We start from the raw sequence: 23,183 nt of genomic DNA, 5'->3' as shown, positions 1-23,183 counted from the left end.
GTTGAAATAATTATATGGGCAGTGAGGTCCCATACAGCCTTCACCAGTTTCCCTCAATGATTCCATCTTCTGTGCTGAGAACGTACTACCCAAACTGGGACATTAACATTGGTATGTGTGTACACAGTTCTGTGACATGTCATCATACATGTAGATTCATGTAACTACCACTGTAGTCAAGACACAGAACCATTCCATCATCACAAACATCTTCCCTGAGCTAACCCTTTATGGTCACATCCACCCTTACCATCCCTAACTAATCAGTTTTCTCTCTTCTATAATTTTTTTACATTTTGCAAATGTTATATAATGGAATTCCATTATATAATGGAATTCCAGTTCTTAACTTGGGGGGGGGGATTTTTTTTCACACAGCCTAAGGCCTTTAACACCCATTTGAGCTGCTGCATGTGTCGGTAGTGTGTGCTTTTTACTCCTGAGTAAGAGTCCGTACTATGGCTGTGTCACAGTTCACTTAACCATTCACCTACTGAAGGACATTTTGGTTGTTTCCAATTGTTGGCTATTACAAATAAAGCCCTGCGGCGCCTGGTGGCGTAGTCCGTTGGGTATCTGCTTTCAGCTCAGGTCACAATCTCAGGGTCCTAGGATCAAGTCCCTGCATGGGGTTCCCTGCTCGTCAGGAAGTCTGCTTCTCCCTCTCCCTCTGCCCCTTCCCCCTGCTCATTCTCTCTCTCTTTCTCTGTTGTTCTTTTTCAAATAAATAAATAAAATCTTTTTTTAAAATTACAAATAAATTCTATGAACATTCATGTAAAGGTTTTGTGTGGATATAAATTTTCATTTCTCTAGTATAAATGCCCAGGAGTGTGATGGCTTGGGTCGTATGGTGTTTGTTCATATTTTTTCTTTTTTAAACAGATTTATTAAGATACAATTTACATAACATAGAGTTCACCCATTTAAATTATACGATGTAATATTTTTAGTATATTTAGAGTCCTTCCCCTCTTCCCCACTGACCCACAATGGACTGTGACAAAGAGGAAGAAATCAACCTTTATTACGGTAAGGCATTGAGATTTGGGGGTTATTTGCTACAACATTTAGCCTGCCCTGACTAATTTGGCTCCATCTTTGGAGAAACTGCCTTTAACTCCTGGATCTCAGTTTCCTCATCAGATAATGAGGGGTTCAAAATAGGGACTCTCTTAGTTGGGTTTCAACAATAACACTCCATTTATAGAGTCTTGTGTATTGTTTCCAAGTAGTTTCAAACTTTGCAAAAACTAATTATAGAATTTCTAAATTATAATAAGGAGTAAGTTCTCCGTTTACAGATGAGTTGGGTTCCAAAAGTGCAGGTAGGACTCCCTTGTTGGAAGGTTGTTTCTGTGAGAAAATAGATTCAATATTTTAAAATATACACCAACTTCTGCTTAACCCTCAGTTCTAAGGCCCTCTGATCCCCTGGTGGAGGCAGTGAGTGACGTGGAAGAGCAGGGACTGAGCAGAGGCTCTAGGGCATTTGAAAGGGAAAGAAGGGAGGTTAAGATGGACCAGACCACCAGCAAAATACAAATCAAAACCACAATGAGATACCACCTCACACCAGTCAGAATGGCTAAAATGAACAAGTCAGGAAATGACAGATGCTGACGAGGATGTGGAGAAAGGGGAACCCTCCTACACTGTTGGTGGGAATGCAAGCTGGTGCAACCACTCTGGGAAACAGCATGGAGGTTCCTCAAAAAGTTGAAAATGGAGCTTCCCTACGACCCAGCAATCCTACTACTGGGTATTTACCCTAAAGATACAAATGTAGTGATCCAAAGGGGCATGTGCACCCAAATGTTTATAGCAGCAATATCCACAATAGCCAAACCATGGAAAGAACCTAGATGTCCATCATCAGATGAATGGATAAAGAAGATGTGGCATATATATGCCACATCCTATATATGCCACAATATATATATATATATATATATATATATATATATATATATATAATGCAGCCATCAAAATAAATAAAACCTTGCCATTTGCAATGACGTGGATGGAACTAGAGGGTATTATGCTGAGCAAAATAAGTCAATCAGAGAAAGACAATTATCATATAATCTCCCTTATATGAGGAATTTGAGAGGCAACATGAGGGGTTTGGGGTGTAGGGAAGGAAAAAATCAAACAAGATGGGATTGGGAGGGAGACAAACCATAGAGACTCTTAATCTCACAAAACAAACTGAGGGTTGCTGGGGAGAGAGGAGTAGGGAGAGGGTGGTTGGGTTATGGACACTGGGGAGGTTATGTGCTTTGGTGAGTGCTGTGAAGTGTGTAAACCTGGTGATTCACAGACCTGTACCCCTGGGGCAAATAACACATTATATATTAATTAAAAAGAAATGGACCAGACCATGGCCAGGACATCAGCTGCACAAGGTTCCTTAGGAAGCCATGGAAATCATTATACATGTCAATCATTCCTGTCTTGGATATTTCCAATTCTTTATATACACACCTCTGCATTTTAACTATTCTTGTGTATATGTTCTGTGCAGGACAGAGATGAATTTTCCACAGGGCTAATGAAGTTGAAGGTTCAGCAACCTCATTCACACATAGAACACTTCTAAGGCCCTAAAAAATGTGTCTGCGAGGTCATTTGTTTTTGTACAATTTGAAAAAATAAGATATGTTAACTGCAGGTGGTTAAAACTTTGATTTCCCACTTTGATGTCCCTTCCTTCACATTTGCCCTTGTGTTAAATGGCACTGGAATGGTTACAGGCATTTTTGGAATCAGCTAAGGGGAAGCTTAGTTGGAGATACACTCCATGGAAGTCTAAAATTACTTCCATGTATAGCTGAACTTTCACCAGCTGAAGGAATAACTCTAGAAGTCTCTTATCCACCCATGTGCTGACTTACCTCATGTTATAGCCTAAAGATACAAAGCCAGAGTTCAAATCAAGACCTAAACGTGTCCTACATGTAGCATCTGGTACCAGAGGTGTGCAGGAGTGGAGGAAAATAAAGTTTAGAAGATGTACAAAGCAGAAGCTAGTCTGAAGAAAATTTTTCCAATTGTCAGCTGTGCAAAAATATGAACAGAGGATTCTGTCCATATTGACATCTAGTCAAAATAAGTTTTGCCCTGGTGGTAATATACTCAATAACACAGTATATTATTATAAATGTACCATGCATTCTTTTCTCTTTTGATGGGAACTGTTCAAAATACAATTTTTCAGAATTCCTATCTTTATATTTTTTTCATGACACAAACTACCAATATCAAAACAGTTAATAAAAAACCCAAAATACACCAATCATAATGAGGTTCTCAAAGGCAAATTGGGTAGTGAATGTAGTCAATTTGAAGAGTATATCTAAGATTAGTCTTTGCATGGGAAAAATTTTTAAAGCTGACAAATTATCACAAAAAATCCTATAATAATTTGATGAATTAAATGAAAGTCATGGGGCTCCTGGGTGGCTCAGTGGGTTAGCCTCTGCCTTCGGCTCCAGTCATGATCCCAGTGTCCTGGGATTGAGCCCCACATTGGGCTTTCTGCTCTTCAGGGAGCCTGTTTCCCTTCCTCTCTCTCTCTGCCTGACTCTCTGCCTATTTGTGATCTGTCAAATAAATAAATAAAATCTTTAAATAAATAAATAAAAGAAGGTCGCACTTGAATATTACCTTTTTCTTACATGTTTGGTTACATACTCTTTGGTGGCTTCTTCATATGGCAATTTTTAGAGATGACAAAAAGATAATTCAGTCTTTTCTTAGCATGGCAGATTAAATTTGCCATTTATTTATTTATTTATTTATTTGGGGAGCAGGGGCAGAGGGAAAGGGAGAGAGAAATGAAAGCCGACTCTGCACTGAGCATGGAGCCCAACGCAGGGCTCAATCCCAAAACCCTGAGATCATGACCCAAGCTGAAACTAAGAGTCGGATGCTTAACCAGCTTCACTATCCAGGCACCCCCAAATTCGCCTTTTATTATTTGATCGTTTGGAATAGTCTCTTTGGGGTTCACAATTTGTTACTGACAATGTCATGTAAATTTCGTCTGTTAGCAAACTGGGGAAAAACTTGATCAGGTTTCTTTGATCTATGAGCTAAAATCCCAGAGCTTTTAAAAATGTGTTTTGTTGTGATTTATTTTCTCACTGTAAATAAATATTCACTTCTACATGTCTCTATATTTGTAATCTTAAAAGTTTTTATTTAAATTCTAGTTAATAACATACCATGCAACAGTGGTTTCTGGAGTAGAATTCAGTGACTCATCACTTATATGCAACACACAGGGCTCATCACAAGTGCCCTCCTTCATCTCCAGCCCCCACCCAGCCCACCACCCACCCACCAAGCACACCCACTTCCACAACTGTATAAGCATCAGGCTCCACAAAACCTGACCAGCTGCAGTGTAAAACATTTTCTCAGGTGCTGCTACAGCTACTTGAGGTGTTGGGCCTGGTGACTCAGGCCCCAAGCCCAGGAGCTGACTTGTCAGGTCATCCTGGGCCAATCAAAAATTAAAAAATGAACCCAGGTTCAAAAAGTCACGAGAGTGGATCAAATTAAAATGTCTCTTTATGGGCTCATCTCTGAGGTATTTTAGGTCCCCAGTAACATTACCAGACCCACCTCTATCTTTGCTTCTCAAGGATCCCTAGATTAAAAGGAGCCTGACATTCCCTATCTAGGCCTAGAGACTCCCGCACGTCCATCCCCGTGAACAGTGTTTTAAACACGCAGAAATATGCCCATGTCCTTAATGTAATCAAACATTTCACTGGCAATAACATATACTGTGTTTAAACAACAACAACAACAACAAAAGGGTGTTTAAAAAAGCAAGGTGATTCTGTCTCCTTGAAAATTAAGGGTGGTCAAGGGTTTGTGCTAGCACCATCTAGTGACAAAAAGAGGTAAGTTTGGCTTACCAAAACCTGTCAAAACACTGGGGAGAGAAATGATACCAGTGGTGCTGTCCCACGCTTTTCTGGAAGCTGTTCAGAGTACTGTGGTTTACTCGATTCCACTATGCCTTTTGGTCTTTAATTTATGACCCCAAATAGATCAGGCAGAGATGGAAGTATGAAGTACAACCTGGGAGGGCAAGAGACAGGGTCCATTTTAACCTCTGATACGCTATCTGTAGGGGTCATACCTCTGTCCCTTAGAAGTTCAGCAAGCCACTGGCTTCATGTAGCAGGAGGCCCTTTAAGATGGCAGGCCAGGTGGGGAGAGGTCAACACAACTCTGCTGACCCCTGGCTGAACCTGTTGCATATTCTGGGTCATCCTGATTTCTAACTGGAAACTGCTCCCTGGGCTAAACCCTCAGTTTCTCTCCTTACCAGCTCTGTTTTCTTTTCCTGCCTCTGGCTCAGTCCAGGTTTGGCCTAACTCCATTCTACTTCGTTTCAGTTTAGCTCCCTTCTTCCTTCCGTTCTAATTTTCCCAAAACAAACCTGGCTTTAAACATGTACTTGTAGCTTTTATTGAGTTTGTTTTTGTTATCCTAGATTTTACTTCATGTGGTAAGTACATTTAATATGGGATCTACCCTCTTAACAGATTTTTAAGTGTACAGCACGATATTGCTATCTATAGGCACAATATTGTACAACAGATCTCCAGGCCTTATTCATCTTGGATAACTGAAACTTGGCAGTCATTGATTAGCAATTCTCCCTATCCCTCTCCCCTCGTCCCTAGCAGCTACCATTATAGTCCTTGTTTCTGTGAATTTGACTATTTTAGATAACTTACATAAGGGCAATCATACAGTATTTGACTTCCATGACTACCTTATTTCACTTAGCGAAATGTCCTCAAGTTTCATCCATGTTATCACATATGGCAGGATTTCTTTCTTTCTTAGGATGAATAATATTCCACTATATATAATGCTACATTTCTTTTATCTATTGATCTATTCAGTGGACATTTAAGTTGTTTCCACATCTTGACTCTTGTGAATAGTGTCGCAATGAACATGGGAGTGCTATTACCTCTTGGAAAACTTTATATAAATGTTTTTGGATAAATACCCAGACATGGAATTGCTGGGTCATATGGTAAGTTCTGTTTTTAATTTTTAGAAGGATTTCCATAGAGGCTGCACCATTTAACATTCCCACCAACAGTGTACAAGGGTTCCACTTTCTCTGCATGTTTGCCAAAACATTTGCCTTGTTTTTGTTCTTCCATAATAGCTATCCTAACATATGTGATGAGATGTCTGACTGTGGTTTTGATTTGCATTTCCTTGATAATTAGTAACATTTGAGTGTCTTTTCATATACCTGTTGGTCATTTATATGCTTTCCTTTGGGGAAATGTCTATTTAAATCCCTTGCCCATGGGCACCTGGGTAGCTCAGTGAGTTAAAGCCTCTGCCTTTAGCTCAGGTCATGATCCCAGGGTCCTGGAATCAAGACCCACATTGGGCTCTCTGCTCAGCAGGGAGCCTGCTTCTCTTCCCCACCCCCTTCTCTGCCTGCCTCTCTGCCTACTTGTGAACTGTCAAATAAAGAAATAAAATCCTTAAAAAAAAAAAAATCCCTTGCCCAGGGGCCCCCGGGGTGGCTCAGTTGTTAAGTGGCTGCCTTTGGCTCAGGTCATGATCCCAGAGTCCTGGGATAGAGCCCTGCATGGAGCTTCCTGCTCAGCAGAAAGCTTGTTTCTCTCTCTCCCACTCCCCCTGCTTGTGTTCCCTTTCTCACTGTTTCTCTGTCAAATAAATAAATAAAATATTTTAAAAAATAAATCCTTTGCCCATTTTTAAAGTTATGTTATTAGTTCTTCTGCTATTGAGTTATGAGAGTTTGTTATACACTTTGGAAATTAATTCCTTATCAAATCTATGGTTTGCAAACATTTTCTCCCATTCTGTAAGTTGCCTTTTTACTCTATCAATGGATTTCATTGCTGTGAGTAAGTTTCTTAGTTTGATGTAGTCTCACTTGTCTATTGTTGTCTCTGCTTTTCGTGTCACAGCTGTAAAATCATTGCCAAGATCAGTGTTTCCTTTTTTTTCTACCTATCAAACAGTTTCAGGTCTTACATCTAAATTCTTCATCCACTATTTTGCATACGAGTATCCAGTTTTCCCACCCCCATTTCTTGATACTGAGTTTTCATTCAGCAGATACTTATTGAGCATCTTTGGGCCAGGCATTATGGTACGTACAGGGGATTCAAGGCTGAATAACATAATGGTTGCAAGCACATCCTCTGGAACCAGACTGCCTAGGCTCAAATCCTGGTATCATCATTTCTAACTGCATGACCTTGAGCAGGTTACAAATTAGTGGTACCCCAATGTCCTCATATTTATATAAAAAGGGGGGGGGTAACTACGGTCTTTTCCTCACAAAATTGATGTGATTATTGAAAGAATATATGTAGAGATCCTAGACGGGTGTCTGGCACCCGATAAGCACTCTCAAGTGCTGGCTCTTAAGGCATTGTCCTTGCCTCTCAAGAAGCTTACAACTTATACTCGCCCCTATCCACCTGACCTACTTGGCAGTCAGGGCCATCTTGCTCTTTTGACACTTCAAATGACCCACAGCTCCCAGCTACCTTTTCCTGGAACCATGAGATGAACAGGGTACAAGTTCCTGTATCACAGATTCCTTGCGTGACTCTGGGTAAGTAATATCTACCCTCTGGGTCTCTCTCCCCTAATGCACTTGTAAAGGAAGGTAGCTGGGCCAAAATTGATTTCCAACATCCCAACAAACTCCTTGTTCTGGTTAGCTCAAGGTGAAACTATGTCAGCTTGGGAAGTCGCTTAACCTCTCTGCCTTAGTTTCCTCACCGTAAAATGGGATAATATTAATAACCACCTCCGAGACTGTGCTGATAGTTCAACATGGCAACGCAAACCCGGTTGGCAGCGCTTTTCCGGACAGCCTCAGGTTCAGACCCACCCGCCTCCGCCATTCAACGCATGCGCGCTGGAGTCCCTGCCGCTCGCTAGCCGGTTCCCGACTTCCGGTTCCGCCGGGACCCGGAGGCCAGACCGACTAATGGCGGCGTCCATGGAAAAGACCACCGGGGGCGTTGAAGAGGCCGCGACAGAAGAGGAACCGCGAATTCTGGAACCCGGGGCAGCACCGTTTGGAAACTTCCCTCATTATTCCCGCTTCCATCCTCCAGAAGAACGGCTCCGCCTCCTGCCCCCGGAGCTGCTTCGCCGGCTCTTTCCTCAGAGTTCCGAAACGAGGCCGATCCTGGGGCTCGACGTGGGGTGTAACTCTGGGGTGAGTGACGGGGGCGGGGTCGGAGGTCGGGGAGCTGGGCGGTTGGCTTCCTCCGCTTTCGCTGGGGCTTTGGTTTGGGCGGGGCATTACACCCACCACGACTTTTCCAGAATGAGTTTAAAGGCGTCGCCTGGGCCAACCCCTTGGCTGCAGCTACCGGACCTCCAGGGTCCCACGACTATTTCTCTTAGGAATCGTGGGGAGGAACAATTTTTAACTCCGTTCCAAATTCTGCGTCCCTCTCTTGAGTTCGCCCCCTCACGGCCAAACCTCATGTGGGTAGGGCCACCGTATTTGGGCTTCTGGCATTTGCCTTCTGTCCAGCGTGGCTGGCGACCTGGCTTCAGAGTGGGGGCTTCCTGAGACCCACCTTTGGGATCACAGGGTTGGGATTGGTTTCTGGGGAGAGGTGAGCCGAGGTGAAAGAATCATGTCTGGAATTTATTTTTATTTTTATTTTTTTAAGATTTTATGTATTTATTTGACACAGAGATCACAAGTAGGCAGAGAGGCAGGCGGGGGCGGGGAAAGCAGGCTCCCCGCTGAGCAGAGAGCTCCATGCCGGGCTTGATCCCAAGACCCTGAGATCATGACCTGAGTTGAAGGCAGAGGCTTTAACCCACTGAGCCACCCACTGAGCCACCCAGGCGCCCCTCATGTCTGGAATTTAGATTCGGGTACCATATAGTGTAGGATAGACACTGGAGCCAAGTGGATATTTATTTAAAAAGCAGTGTGTTGACCGAGTACAGTGGAGAGGATGAGAGGGAGAATACAGCTTCCTGGCGGAGGAAGGCATTGCCACGTCTTCTTACCACAAAGTATTCTTAGGCATAGAGTGATTATAGTGAAATCACGTCCAGAATATCAAAATGTATCTCAGACACCTATCTGTAACTACTAGCATATCCTAAAGGAACAGACTTTCTAACCCTATGATTGCAAATCACAGGCATGTAATAAAAAGTAAGCCTCTATTCCTGACCCTAAATTCTTCTTTCCCCCTACATAGTGGCACCCGCTCTTTATAATTTCTTGGGTATGCATCCAATGTTAACACAAGCATTTATGTATGTATAAATATCCCACCTCTTTTAGCTTTATACATAGTAACACACTTTTTCACCTTGCTTTTCACTTGATAATTTGGAGGTCACCTATGTCACTACATTTTTTTAGCAGCTTCAAAATTGTATGGATGTACCGTAATTTATAGGGTGCTTTATTCACATTTCTAAAACTCCCAGGTCCCACTCTGGACTGATTGAGGATCTGGGGTGATTGAGCCCTTGAGTCTTTTTTTTTTTTTTTTTTTTTTTAAGATTTTGTTTATTTATTTATTTGACAGAGAGAGAGAGAGCGCACAAGCTAGGGGAGCGACAGGGAGAGGGAGAAGCAGGCTCCCCTATGGACAGAGAGCCTGATGTGAGGCTCCATCCCGGGACCCTGGGATCATGATCTGAGCCTAAGGCAGATGCTTAACTGACTGAGCCACCCAGGCACCCCTGTATTTTCTTTTTTAAGCTTCTTGGGTGTTCTGAGATTGGGGAATTGAGGATGGAGAGGGTGAAGAGATGTGGAGAAGGGACTGATGTGACAAAATGACTAGTCAAATTGGCATACCCAAGATCATAGAGGAAGAGGGAGTAAACAAAGATAGAAGCATACAAATGGGGAGAAAATTAAGCAGCATAGTATAGGACCTTCCTACTCAAAATGTGGTCCTTAATCTGTAGCATCAGTATGACTTGGACACTTACTAGAAATGCAGACTCTCAGGGTGCCTGGGTGACTCTGACAGCTAAGAGTCCGACTCTTGGTCTCAGGTCAGGTCTTGATCTCAGGGTTGTGAATTCAAGCCCCACATTGGGCTGTATGCTAGGTATAGAGCCTACTTAAAAAACAAACAAACAAAGAGACCAAAAAAACCTAGAAATACAGGGGCACCTGGGTGGCTCAGTGGGTTAAGCCTCTGCCTTCGGCTCAGGTCATGATCTTGGGGTCCTGGGATCAAGTCCTACATTGGGCTCTCTGCTCAGCAGGGAGCCTGCTTCCCCCTCTCTCTCTGCCTGCCTCTCTGCCTACTTGTGATCTCTGTCAAATAAATAAATAAAATCTTAAAAAGAAAAAACAACTAGAAATACAGAACCTCAGTTCCCCTCCCCCACAGTCTACTAAATCAGCATCTTTAATAAGATCCATAGGTGATATGCATGTCATTAATTATTAATACACATATTAAAATGTGAGTAGCCTGGTATAGAGGAAAGAACCTAATGTAGCCTAAATCATTCCATATACTAACTATGTGACATTGGACAATCATTAGCCTCTGAATCATAATTTTTAAAATGTAGAATTTTTTGTGAACTATGCCACACAAGCAGAAAACATAAATTTATACTTTATGAATCATTATAATGTTGACGCCTTTATGACAGTTGTCCAGATCAAGAATAAAACATTGTCATAGGAATCCCTCATATCACTACCCCTGTTCATAAACCCCCCTCTCCATCCAGAGGTAAAAACTAGTCTGGCATTTATTATTATTTACTTACTTTTCTTTTCTTTCCTTTTTTTTTTTTTTAAGATTTTATTTATTCATTTGACAGACAGAAGTCACAAGTAGGCAGCGAGGCGGGCAGAGAGAGAGAGGAGGAAGCAGGCTCCCTGCTGAGCAGAGAGTCTGATGCAGGGCTCAATCCCAGGACCCCAGGATCATGACCTGAACCGAAGGCAGAGGCTTTAACCCACTGAGCCACGCCAGTGCCCCACTTGCTTTTCTTTATAGCTCATTATTTTTGTATCCCTAAGCAATGTAGTTTAATCTTGCCCATTTTTGAACTTCATATAAATGGAAGGTTGCCATGTATTTTATTTTGTGTCTTGCTTTTTCACTCAGCATTGTATATTTGTGAGAGTCATCTATATTGATACACTGAGCTGAATTCCTTCATTTGTAACTGCTATTTAGAGCACCCTAATTAATATACCACATTTATTTATCCATGCTGCTATTATTGGACATTAGGAGTTTTCCCGCCACACTTTCTTCACCTGCAGAAAGGGCATGAATATTTTCTTTACAGAATTGTTGCACAGAGCAAATGAGGTGATACATAAAAATGCCTTGAAAAAGTGGATTAGAACAACACAAATTTGAATTGGTTATAATGGTTATAGAAGTCATCATTAGAGAAGGGAGATGGTGACTTGTTTACAAGTCAGAAAGGTGCTGAGTTGGTGAAAATCACAAATCATTAGACTTGGCTAGAAGGAAGATCAGCAGGGACTTTGGGGAGTAATGGGTGCAGAAGCAAAGGAAATCCCAGAACGGGTGGTGAAGCATAAGCCAGGTAATAATATTGAGGCTGTAGAGTGAAGGCTAAATAAGGAATCTTTGGAATCCAGACTTACCCAACCACAAGTCTGAAAAGCAGATTTTTGTAATATGGTGCTTGCTGTGTTCTTCACCTTCCTGATAAGGAACACTGGTTATTACCTTGGAACTCTATGTTCTTCCCTGGGATCTGAGATACCAAAAAAGAAAGGAGAAAAAAGTGAGTTTACCAGCATATTACTTAAGCTGGAAAAGACTGCTCTTGGCTCCTTTTTTCACTCATTTGGGTGTAACTTTAAGCCATACAACCCAATGTACCATCAATGTCAGGAAAGTATAGAGAGGATACATTATAGCCGGAGACCCCTGGAGGGTGCTGAGAATCTGCTCTGTGGAAAACTTTCTTGGCAACCTCCTTAGTCTAGTAGCTTCACATCCTATAAAGCCAAGAGTATGTAACAGTCTGATGGGATGATGAGAAATAGAGGTTTTTCTTCTATTCACTGGTTGAGAGCTGCAATGACAAAGCTCTTCTGGATTTCTCTAGGATCTGAGTGTGGCTCTATACAAACACTTCCTTTCCCTACGTGATGGGGAGACCTGCTCAGATGCCTCAAGAGAACTCCACCTACTCTGCTGCGACATAGATCCAGTCCTGGTGGAGCGAGCTGAAAAAGAATGCCCTTTTCCTGATGCCCTGACCTTTATCACCCTGGACTTTATGAATCAAAGGACCCGGAAAGTTCTCTTGAGCTCTTTCTTAAGCCAATTTGGACGTTCAGTTTTTGACATTGGCTTCTGCATGTCAGTAACCATGTGGATTCATCTGAACCACGGGGACCATGGCCTGTGGGAGTTCCTGGCCCACCTTTCCTCCCTTTGCCGCTACCTCCTTGTGGAGCCACAGCCCTGGAAGTGTTACCGGGCAGCTGCACGGCGTCTCCGGAAGCTGGGTCTTCATGATTTTGACCACTTCCGTTCCCTTACCATCCGAGGTGATATGGCCAGTGAGATTGTGCAGATCTTAACCCAGGACCATGGCATGGAATTAGTTTGCTGCTTTGGCAACACCAGCTGGGACCGAAGCCTTCTGCTCTTCAGGGCAAAAGAAACCAGAGACTCATCCAATTCCTGAATTACTGACAGAGGAAGGGAAAGAAAGGAATAGATTAGGCTACCGGAGACAGTGAGATGGGACAGTGGGAAGACCAGGAAAGAGGTATTGAAAGGGCGTTTTACTCAGAATTAAGTTAACTTAATTCATGATTGTGAGGCAGCCTCAAAAGGTGGCAGAAGCTTTTGGCAAATGTGCAGGACATGCATTTGAAAGAATCAGTATCTATTTCCTACTGTTTGAGTTCATCCTGGAAGGATTACTGTGGAGCAATGAGCTGGGCTGTCCAGATTGAGATGGCCTAGAGAAAGTGATCATGGTTCTAGGATATGGAAGGGGCTGCTTTTAATGGTTGGAGACGTAGACCAGGCTAGCCTTAGAATGTGTCAGGTCCATGGGCAACTTGAATCCAATCTGGCTTCTTCAGGCATTTCTGAATTTATTCACCCTGCCTTTAGGCAAAACCTCACAATACAATCTGGAAAGAAGAGTCACTGGCCTGGCTAAAGGAGAGGCTTGGTAAGAAAAACATCTTATCTTTCCAGAGCAGGTCAAGTGTCCAACATGCTCTGGCTCAGCACAGCAGGTAACAGATACTGGCCAAAATGAACTGACTAGCATTTATAAAATGTTTAAAAGATTTAAATTATGAACCCAGTATCCAGCTGGTCCAAAAGAAATTAATGAAGTGGGATTGTATAATTATGTATAATAAAAGTGACTTGAGTATGATTGAGAATGTCCTGTGATTCTGGCATTGGTAGGAAACTTCTGCTTTTAACCACTCCCATCCAGGGAAGGTTTCAGCTAAGAAAAAGAACCTCACCCAAGCTCAGAATGGAAAATACGCCAGAGAGTAAGTTAATTCAGGACTTTTTTCGTTAGCATCCTCTGCCAAAGCATACCAGTATAGGGGTGGGAATATGTGCAGGGAAGCAGGCATAAAATGCAGTCTACAGTTGGATGACTTCAGCATAAATGCTGTGGAATTGGTGTCAATGATGTCTGTCAGGTTTTTGACACCTGTGACTTGAGTCCAAGGGAAAGTGGAAGATGGAGAAAGATTTGTTTGGTGGAGAGAAGATGAGAAAACAAAATATAGCTAAGAAGGGAGACTAGATTGATGAGCTTCAAAATCCTTAAGGTCCTCTTATTTTCTGAAGTTATAGAAGGAGGAGTAGGGAATAAGAGAGTCTGAACCACCAGTTCGACATTGGATCTCTTGCTGGAGAAGTTAGAAAAGTTCCTGCTAGAGAATTTGAGCTTTATACATGACAGAGCAACAACTAGTGCAGTCCCTAAACAGCAGAACAGAACCAAAACCTTCATTTAGGAAAACCAGTTTTTCTATTTTGTGCAGGATAATTATGTGGTTGGTGCCATTTCCAATCTCAGACTCCAGTACTACTTTTCAATCTTTTTATATTCCACTTCCTGATCACTTTCACCCTAGTGACTCTTCTAGACTTTTACCCTTCTACAGGTTCTTGACTATATCCCAGCTCCATTCATCTATGCAGATGACCTTAGCCACCAACCAGCGCCATTCTTGTTTGTTGTGTCAGAAAGTCTTTCTTGCCCTCTATCTTAAACCCCTTCATCTTCCCTCCTTTTCACTTCTGAACTTACCCAGTGAGCTTTTACCCAGATAATCTCGGCCCGAATTCCTGATCCCAACCTCTACTGCCTCTCCCCAACTGTGTTTTTTTGAGGATTCCCTTGGGTGTCTCCTTGGTCTCATTGACTCCTTCTCCTGTCCACCTGCCAGCATGCTCAGTTCTCTCTCATCTTCAAAACCAACTTTTCCTCTGTCCAGTCTCCCTTCAAGTTTATTCAGTCTCTCTCCCTCTATCTCTTTACCACCAAACATGAGCGAAGTCCTTGAAAGAATAAACCCCAGAGCCGCTGCTCTCTGATTTCCCATTCATCAGTGACCCCCTTATTGCCAAATCCTGAGGCCTTGTTCAGTCTTCCCTGGGTCAAGGCAGTAGTCACTACTGACCCCTTCTTCTTTGAACTGCTTTTCCTTGGTTTCTTCACCATGCCCTTAACCATTTTTCTCTTCCTATCTCTTAGTTTTTCTCTACTCTTGAAGGACTTCAAGTTTTAATTGAACTTCAGTTACCTGGAGAGTCCTGGATTCATCTCCAGAAACAGTGATTCCGGTTAGGAATGGGGTCTGGCAATCGGTTTGGCTTGATTAGATTTGGGGTTTTGTTTTGTTTTTTTTGCGTTTTTAAAAAATTGTGCTAAAATGCATATACCATAAAATTTACCATTTTTTAAGTGTGTAATTCCGTAGCATTAAATACATTCACAATGAAGAGTCAGCTTTTTGTTAAAAAACCCCAGGTGACTCTGTTGCAAACCAAAATAGACCACACTTTGATTGCTTAGGGTTCCTTAGGGTCCATCCAGTCCACTTCTACTCGGGTGAGTTCCTCCACTCCCCTACCTTTAGCAACCACCTATGTGTTGATCACTCCCAAATATATTGGTGGCCCTACCTCCACAGTTGTAGGTTAATATTTTTCCTGTTTTGTAGTCATACCATCCTAGATAGTTGTTAGTCGCCTCAGAGTCAACATATCCCAAACTCATTACCCTCATTCCAAACCTAATCCTATCTGTGGCCTCCACCCATGCTCAATCTGCAAATTTCAGTTGTCTCTTCACTATACCCCCCCTTCACTGACAAAGTCACAAAGTCCAGTAAATTCTACCCATAACATGTAAATGCCATTTATTCCATCCCAGGTGGCTGGTGCCTACCAGGCATTTCTGTGTTAAGTCATCTACCCTCTAACCCCTACTGCCAGTTTTCCCTTCCTCAGATATCTAGTTATGCCAGTATTTTTTTTTAAAGATCTTATTTATTTGATAGAGAGATCACAAGTAGCCAGAGAGGCAGGCAGAGAGCCGGGGGGTGGGGGGAGCAGGCTCCCTGCTGAGCAGAGAGCCTCATGCGGGGCTCGATCCAAGGACCCTGGGATCATGACCTGAGCTGAAGGCAGAGGCTTAACCCACTGAGCCACCCAGACACCCCTAGTTATGCCAGTATTATGCTTAAAAACCTTCAGTGGTTTCCTAGTGCCTAGAGTCCTGTCCTTTATCCTGTGCCTGAACCATTGTTGTTCAATAGTAGCCACTTGCTATTTAAAATTTAAATGAAGTAAAATGAAATAAAATTTAAAGTTTAGCTTTTCAGTCATACTAGCCACATTGCAGGTGTTCAGTAGGCGATGTGACTAGTGGCTCCTTCATTAGTACAGATTTAGACCATTTCCATCACTGCAAAAAGGTATATTGAGCAGCACTGGTCTTAATTATTTTCCTCCTCACATCAGTCACACTGAACTCTCATACCACCCTGTCAGACTTGCCATGTCCTTTCATACCTATGAGACGTAGCATAAACTCCCTCTGTTTCCCTTCTTTCTCCCCCAGCTCTGGCACCTTGCAACCTTGTTGAACCATTTGTACTAAAAGATGGCTCAAATGTTATATTTTGTCAGAAATCTTCCCCCCCAACTCCTGTACACTTTGCATTTGTTACTACATTCTAGTGGGGACTTTGTGTGGAAGCCTCTATTATAGTATTTACCTCATTATATTATAATTATTTATATGGCTCTGCCCCCCCACATAAGACTGATCTCCTCAAGCCTGACTAATCTTTGCATGTTGAGGCCTAACACAATGGCTGACACATGGCAGGTAGCTGAGAAGTACTTGTTGAATTAATATATGAATGAACAAAAGAGAAATGGACCTGGATTCAAGTACTGAGAAGAAAAGGGAGATCTGTTATTGGGCAGAAAACTGCCCAGGAAACTGAAATGGGGAGAAATTAGAAAATTGAGAGAGAAAGAGATAAGCTTAGCTTTTGGCATGGAAGTTTGAGGTATGTTTTCTCAAACATATCTTTGCAATAAAATGTCCATTTGGGGTCCCTGGTGGCTCAGTCAGTTAATCATCTGACTGGCTCAGGTCATGATCCCAGGGTCCTGGGATTGAGCCCCCATGTTGGGCTCTCTGTGCAGTGGGGAGTTGGCTTCTCCCTCTTCCTCTGCCCTCCCCCACCCCCCGCTCATGTTCTGTCTCTCAACTAAATCTTTAAAAAATAAAAATAAATAAATGTCCATTCCAAGGCCTGGTTTGGGCATCTAGATAGTAAGACTAGATAGAAAAATTTGGAAGTCAGTCATATACAGTGATTGAGGTTTAAAGAGTAGTAAATTCCAAAAATACATGGATATGATGAAAGGACCAGATCCTAAGTCTGAGGGCCACCAGTAGTTACTGAGTTTGGGGGTGGGGGAGAGGGAAGGAAGAACCAAAAGAGGTCTGGTTAGAAACAGGGGAAAAGAAAAGAAGAGATCATAATATATCACCATGTGCCAAACAGCATCACAAAGCCAAAGCAGAGCTGGGCTTTGAACCTAGGCAGTGCAGTGGCAGAGTCTGGGCCTCGGCTACCATGCCTTGAGATGTCACAGAAATCCAAGACTGGGAAGAGACTCCAGAAAGCCGGTGTAAAAGAGCATGAGCTTTGGAGTTACTGTGCTTCCTTAAGTTAAGTGTTCAAACCTGAGAATAGGAGACCCAAACAGGTAACTCTCAGCTATTCCAGGTAGTCTTTGAAATGCCCTCAGAGAAGTCAGGGCTAATTCTAGGTTGAGCAGTACTCTAGGTTGAGTACCTGAGTAGCACCCCTGCTGCTGGCTACCTTTTAAACAGACTTGGCCCGCCTGAGCGTTTTGGAAAAGCAGTCAGCAGCTACACAGAGCACACACAGACACTGTTCTAATTAGTTCTAATTACGTTCTCACTGTACCTTTGACTCGCCAGCTACCCTGATCTTCCCCTGAATTCCTGAAATTCCCAATCTGCCCCTAACTTTGATCTCTGAGTAGTACCTCCAAAAAGTGGGTTTCAGTCTGTCTCATGCTTAGGAGGTGGGGATTCCAAGGCCAACTTCAGAATGTATTAAGATCCTGATATCAGTCTATTCCTTCTCAGCCCCACGAGATCAAGTTTGACCCAGGAACAGTGCAGTGGAAAGAAAAATCCGGTTTGGCATCGAGATCTATCTGTAACTCATTGCATAACCACCCTGTTCAAGTCACTTAACCTCTCTGAACCTCAGTTTACTTATCGGTGCAACCAAAATCACAAGACCTTCCTTTTCCTGTGCCCAAATGAACTGGAGTGTGTACAGGTATTTTACAGAATATAAAGTATTAAAACGAAACAAGGTGCTGTGACACTCTATAAGCATGCCATAAACTACGACTATGTTTGTTGGACTAAAAGCTTATGAGAAAAACATCTCATCTCTGTAGAAAGCGTCTTACTGTCTCTAATAATTTGTTTTTTAGGACAAGGAAGTAATGAGTTCAGCTTTAGCACTACAGAGCATTTTAAAGGAAGCAATGCGGGGCGCCTGGGTGGCTCAGTGGGTTAAGCCGCTGCCTTCGGCTCAGGTCCTGATCTCAGGGTCCTGGGATCGAGTCCCGCATCAGGCTCTCTGCTCAGCAGGGAGCCTGCTTCCCTCTCTCTCTCTCTCTACCAGCCTCTCCATCTACTTGTGATTTCTTTCTGTCAAATAAATAAATAAAGACATTTAAAAAAATAAATAAAAAAAATAAAGGAAGCAATGCTGGGAGGGAATTATTGTTGCTGATGGAAATGAGGCCAATTTATGATGGTCTCAGAGTGATCACAGTGGTTACAGATGCGAATTTACCTACCTGTCTGTACATTTTAAGGATACTTTGGAAACCTTGTGACTCTACAGCTGGTGCTCTTTCCCTTCACCAGGGCAGTGCAAAGAAATGTATATAAAGCTGTGGCAGGTTGAATAATGGTCCCCCAAGATGTTCGCATCCCAATCCCTGGAACTTGTGAATGCTACCTTAGGTAGCAAAAGGGACTTTGTAGATGTGTACAGATGTGTAGATACATAGATTAAGGATTACAGATTTTCCAGTCGAAAGATTAATCTGAATTATCCAGATGGGTCCTAAATGTAATCACATGTGTCTTTATAAGAGGGAGGCAAAGGGAGATTTGACCACAGCAGGAGAGAGAGAATGATAGAAGCAGGAGGTTGGAGTGATGTGAAGAAGGGTTGTGGGCCAAGAAATGCAGGTAAAAAAGGCAAGAAAATGGATTTTCCATTTCCTTGGTAAGGAATGCAGTCCTGCCAACACCTTAATTTTAGACTTCTGATCTCCAGCACTGTAAGAAAATAAATTTGTGTTGTTTTAAACCAGTAAGTTTGTAATGATTTGTTAACAACAGAAACAGGAAACTAATACAGGGGCTCTGACCAGCAGTGAGACTAGACTACAAGCCAAGTGGCACCTGTCCCAAATAACTTCTTAATGGCAGAAAATGGCCCCCGTGACCAAAGCAATAGGCCAGGGCTCCATCTACATGGTTAACTGAGGATCCTCAATCACTTCAGCTTCTGAACCTGACCTCTTCTATTGGCTGAGCAGTTGCCTGACCTATTGAAAGGAACCATTGTATTTCAAGTCTGTAGCAGTTACATTCAAAGATGTATAGTGTTCATAATCCATGAAGGTACAGATTGTAGACTGGCCCATGAGAGCCTTTGGAGACAATGAGACTGTCTTTGGCTCCAAGAGATCATCTTATTTATGCTCAAACCAGCATAATGTAGGAGCCAACACTAAGCATGATGAGCCTTCTTGAGGACAAGAATCGACAATGGTCCTGGATATTCTTTAACTTAAGAAAATATATATATTTATGTATGTATATATATATGTGTGTGTATATATATATCCAATATTTCTAAAAATGGTCATTTCAACATGCGGTCAGTATACAAATTATTAATGAGATACGTTACATTATTTTTTTATTCCATCCTATATGCAGCCAATGCATACATTTATGTGGCAAATCAAGAAGTATTTTATCAAATTCCTTCCATTTACCCAGTGTGCTTTTAGCTGTTTTGGGGGTAGGAAAAAGTAGATGAAAGAACCTGGACTTCCAAAGGTTATATTTGATTCATTCAGCAAATATGTTAAAGTTGAGTAAAGGAGAGTCTCAAACAAGGCAGCATGTGATCTTGTGAGCTTCAGCAAAGGAAAGATCTTTGTGGGCTACAGTGGGCATGGAAGACTTTCTAGCTGATATGGGATTTGAGCTGTTCCTGAAAGGAATATAGCTTTTGCAGTGATGGACAGGAGGGAAAGGCACATGCCATGTGAGCCTGGAGAAAGGAACCTTTCAACAAAGGTACAAAGGAATGGGTACTGTGTACATTGAGAACAGACCAACTGTTCTATAATGGAGATGTCATTCTGAGCAGTAGTGAGAAATGACAGTGGTCTTTGCCATTTAAGTCTATTTTGGATGAAATATTTAAAGTAAAAAGAAAACCCATAAACATACTAGAAAAAAAGTTTTTAAAAAAAGGTACTTTCTAAACATAAAAAGCCTAAAAGCCATCAGGGAAAAGACCAATAAATATGGCAAAGGAAAAAAAAATACAGTGAAGTCAGAAGACGCACTACCAGCTAGGAAAACACTTGGCCGTACATGTGACAAAGGGTAAATTTCGTTAAAACAACGCTGTTAGAAAAGACATTCACAAAAAACAATAATGGCAGATGAACACCTGAAAACTTGTTTAGTGTTACCAATTATATGCAAATAAAAACAATGCAAGAATATTTCAGCACTTACAACAATATTCACAAACTTTTTAAACAGCGATGGTGAGAATGTGGGGAGGTGGGTATTCTTCCACCCTGTTAGTGGGGATGGTAAATTAGCATGACCGTGCTAATATTGACAAGGCAACTTGTCAATATTTATCAAAACGTACACTGCACAAACCTAGGAATTCCACTGCTAGGAATTTGTTCTGTGGATATGCTCACAGAAATATGCAAGGATGTATGTACAACATTATCCATTACAGTTGTCTGATGAAATTGAGAAGCTGGCAACAATCTAAATGCCCACCAGTAGGAAACAAATAATATGGTACAGCCATAAATGGATTACTATGCAGTTGTTAAAAAGAACAAGATAGATCTATCCAGGTTAAAAATAGAACGGTCTCCAAGGTATTTTAAGTGCAAGATGTGAGGTGCAGAACAGAATGAATGGTAAGATTCCACTTTTGTACCTTTTAAAGAGAATATATACATAGGAGGTAATAAAACATCTAAAAGTGAAAGATCAAAGAATAGCAGTTATGAGCATATTTAGTCATACTGAAGAATCAGCCGGAAAGTTAAAATGGCTCATTACTTGAGGTGGGAAATGCAGCACATAATTGCTCTTGTATTATTTGATTTGTTAACCATATACACATGATGCTTTTTAAAAATAATGAATTTTAGGGGCACCTGAGTGGCTCAGTGGGTTAATTAAGCCTCTGCCTTCGGCTCAGGTCCTGATCCCAGGGTCCTGGGATCGAGTCCCACATTGGGCTCTCTGCTCAGCAGGGAGCCTGCTTCCCCCTCTATCTCTCTGCCTGCCTGCCTCTCTGCCGACTTGTGATCTCTCTATCAAATAAATAAATAAAATCTTTTTAAAAATGAATTTTAAATGTTTTAAAATTAAATTAAGCAATATCTTTCTAAAAATAGCTTTCTAAAAGAATTCTCATCCCCTGTTGCCCCACGCACCTGACTGACTTGTCCCTTACAGCTAGTCAAAATTCTTGAAAAAGTTTAAATACTCCCTACTTTATACATCTTTCTCAACCCTTCAAAATTTGGTTTTGTCAAAGTCACCAATGATGTGGTTAAAGTCAGCAAGTGTGTCTCAGTCCTGATCCCACCTGAGCTTAGTAATATCAGGAACTTCTTTCTTTTTTTTTTTTTTTTTTTTTTTTTTGGAAACCCCTTGGGCTCGGGTGACAGCACTCAACCAGTTGTCTTCCTCGTTCTCTAGAGGCCTCTCTCTAATGTTGCTGTTTTTTAGGGTTCTGCTCCAGTCTCTCTTTCCACACGTGATCTCCACTCCATGGCTCCAGTTACCACCTATGTTCTAATGTTCTCGTGCCATACAAATCTTTTATCTCTAGTCCAGATATCTCTCCTGAGCTTCAGAATTTCTTATCCAACAAGCTTTATACATTAATACTTTCCAACCTTTTCCATATCGTGGCACACATAAAGAATGATGGTATTTTCATGGCAACACAGTTTACCAAGACCGATGTCTTTTCCGAGGAAGTTCATGCTGCCATGAGGACTAAGAAAATATGTAGCACATCTATACCCTCTTCCTGAGGCACAGCAGTTGGGAAGCTCTTACCTCTTGCACAAACATTTCCACTGGGACATCCCCCAGGCATTTCAGTGTGAACATATTTGGAAGTGAGCATATCATCTCCCAAAACTGCTGTTCCTCCACTGTTTGCCATTTTAGTGAGTGGCCCTCCCATCTGCAAGTTACCCAGTCTGGAAATCTTGGCTTAGCTCTCTGCTTCCCTCCCCTTCCAAGCCCAAGACCTGCCGACTCTGCTACTCTTTATTTCTTGAAGTGATCTCCTCTCCATCACCACTATCACTTTCCTAGTCCAGAGTACATCATTTCTCATTTTTCCCCTCAATTACTATAAAAACTTTGTCTGTTCTCCGACTTCAATCTTGCTTTCTCTCTAAACTGTTCTCCACATTGCTACCACAGTAATCTTTCTAAAATGCAATTCTGATTCTGTCAACTCCCAGCTTAAAACCATTCAAAGGACTGATGGGAGCAGTGATCTACCGTTCACTCATCAGCACCACATGCACCATTAGGCTACGCTACCAAACTGTTTTACTACTAGCAGCTTCTAGCAACAAGAGGCCTAAGAGACCCAGCCTGTTTTATAACAGACAGCTCAAGTAAAAACCAATATGTGATGGGGTGCCCGAGTGGCTCAGTCAGTTGAGCATCCAACTCTTGGTTTCAGCTCAGATCATGATCTCAGGGTCGGGAAGTTGAACCCCACATGGGATTCCGAGTTCAGCAGGTAGTCTGCTTCAGATTCTGCCCCCCCCCCCCCTCCCCCCCCCCCCCCCCCCGGCTCTCTCTCCCTCTCTAAAATAAATAAATCTTTTTGGAAAACCAACCATAGGACTTCTGTATAATTTTTAATAATTTAAGTGAATACCACTGAGGAATTAAAAGTGTCTTAAGGCCCATCAAAGACAGAAAGTGATCATGGGATAATAGTAGTTCTACCTCATTTACCTCCTGTCAGTGAAAATGAAGGTTTATAAAGTATGGTGAATCTGCCAAAATCTGAACGCCTAAACTTCCAAATGTACAAGAGCCTTTGAATAAGGAGGGCAGATACTTGCTCTGACAAGTGCAGATGTTCTGGCTGTGGTTTTTTTTTTTTTTTTTTTTTTTTAAGGGTAAACACCTAAATGAAAAGTTAAAAAATCCAGATGGTCTGTTTATTTCCCAAAATT

The 23,183-nt window shown here is 42.0% G+C and overlaps 1 protein-coding gene across 1 annotated transcript; it reads left to right on the top strand.

The window, feature by feature from the left end:
- Positions 1-7,974: 7,974 nt before the first annotated feature.
- BCDIN3D (BCDIN3 domain containing RNA methyltransferase) lies at positions 7,975-13,452 on the top strand. Its single transcript, XM_059403059.1, is given in 3 exon segments — positions 7,975-8,263; positions 12,154-12,719; positions 12,721-13,452. Coding segments are annotated over 3 exon segments (876 nt in total). The 5' UTR covers positions 7,975-8,029; the 3' UTR covers positions 12,797-13,452.
- The last annotated feature ends 9,731 nt before the right edge of the window (positions 13,453-23,183 follow it).

This window comes from Mustela nigripes, chromosome 6, assembly GCF_022355385.1.
Source record: "Mustela nigripes isolate SB6536 chromosome 6, MUSNIG.SB6536, whole genome shotgun sequence".
NCBI lineage: Eukaryota > Metazoa > Chordata > Mammalia > Carnivora > Mustelidae > Mustela > Mustela nigripes.
This window is presented reverse-complemented; position numbering and strand designations above follow the sequence as displayed.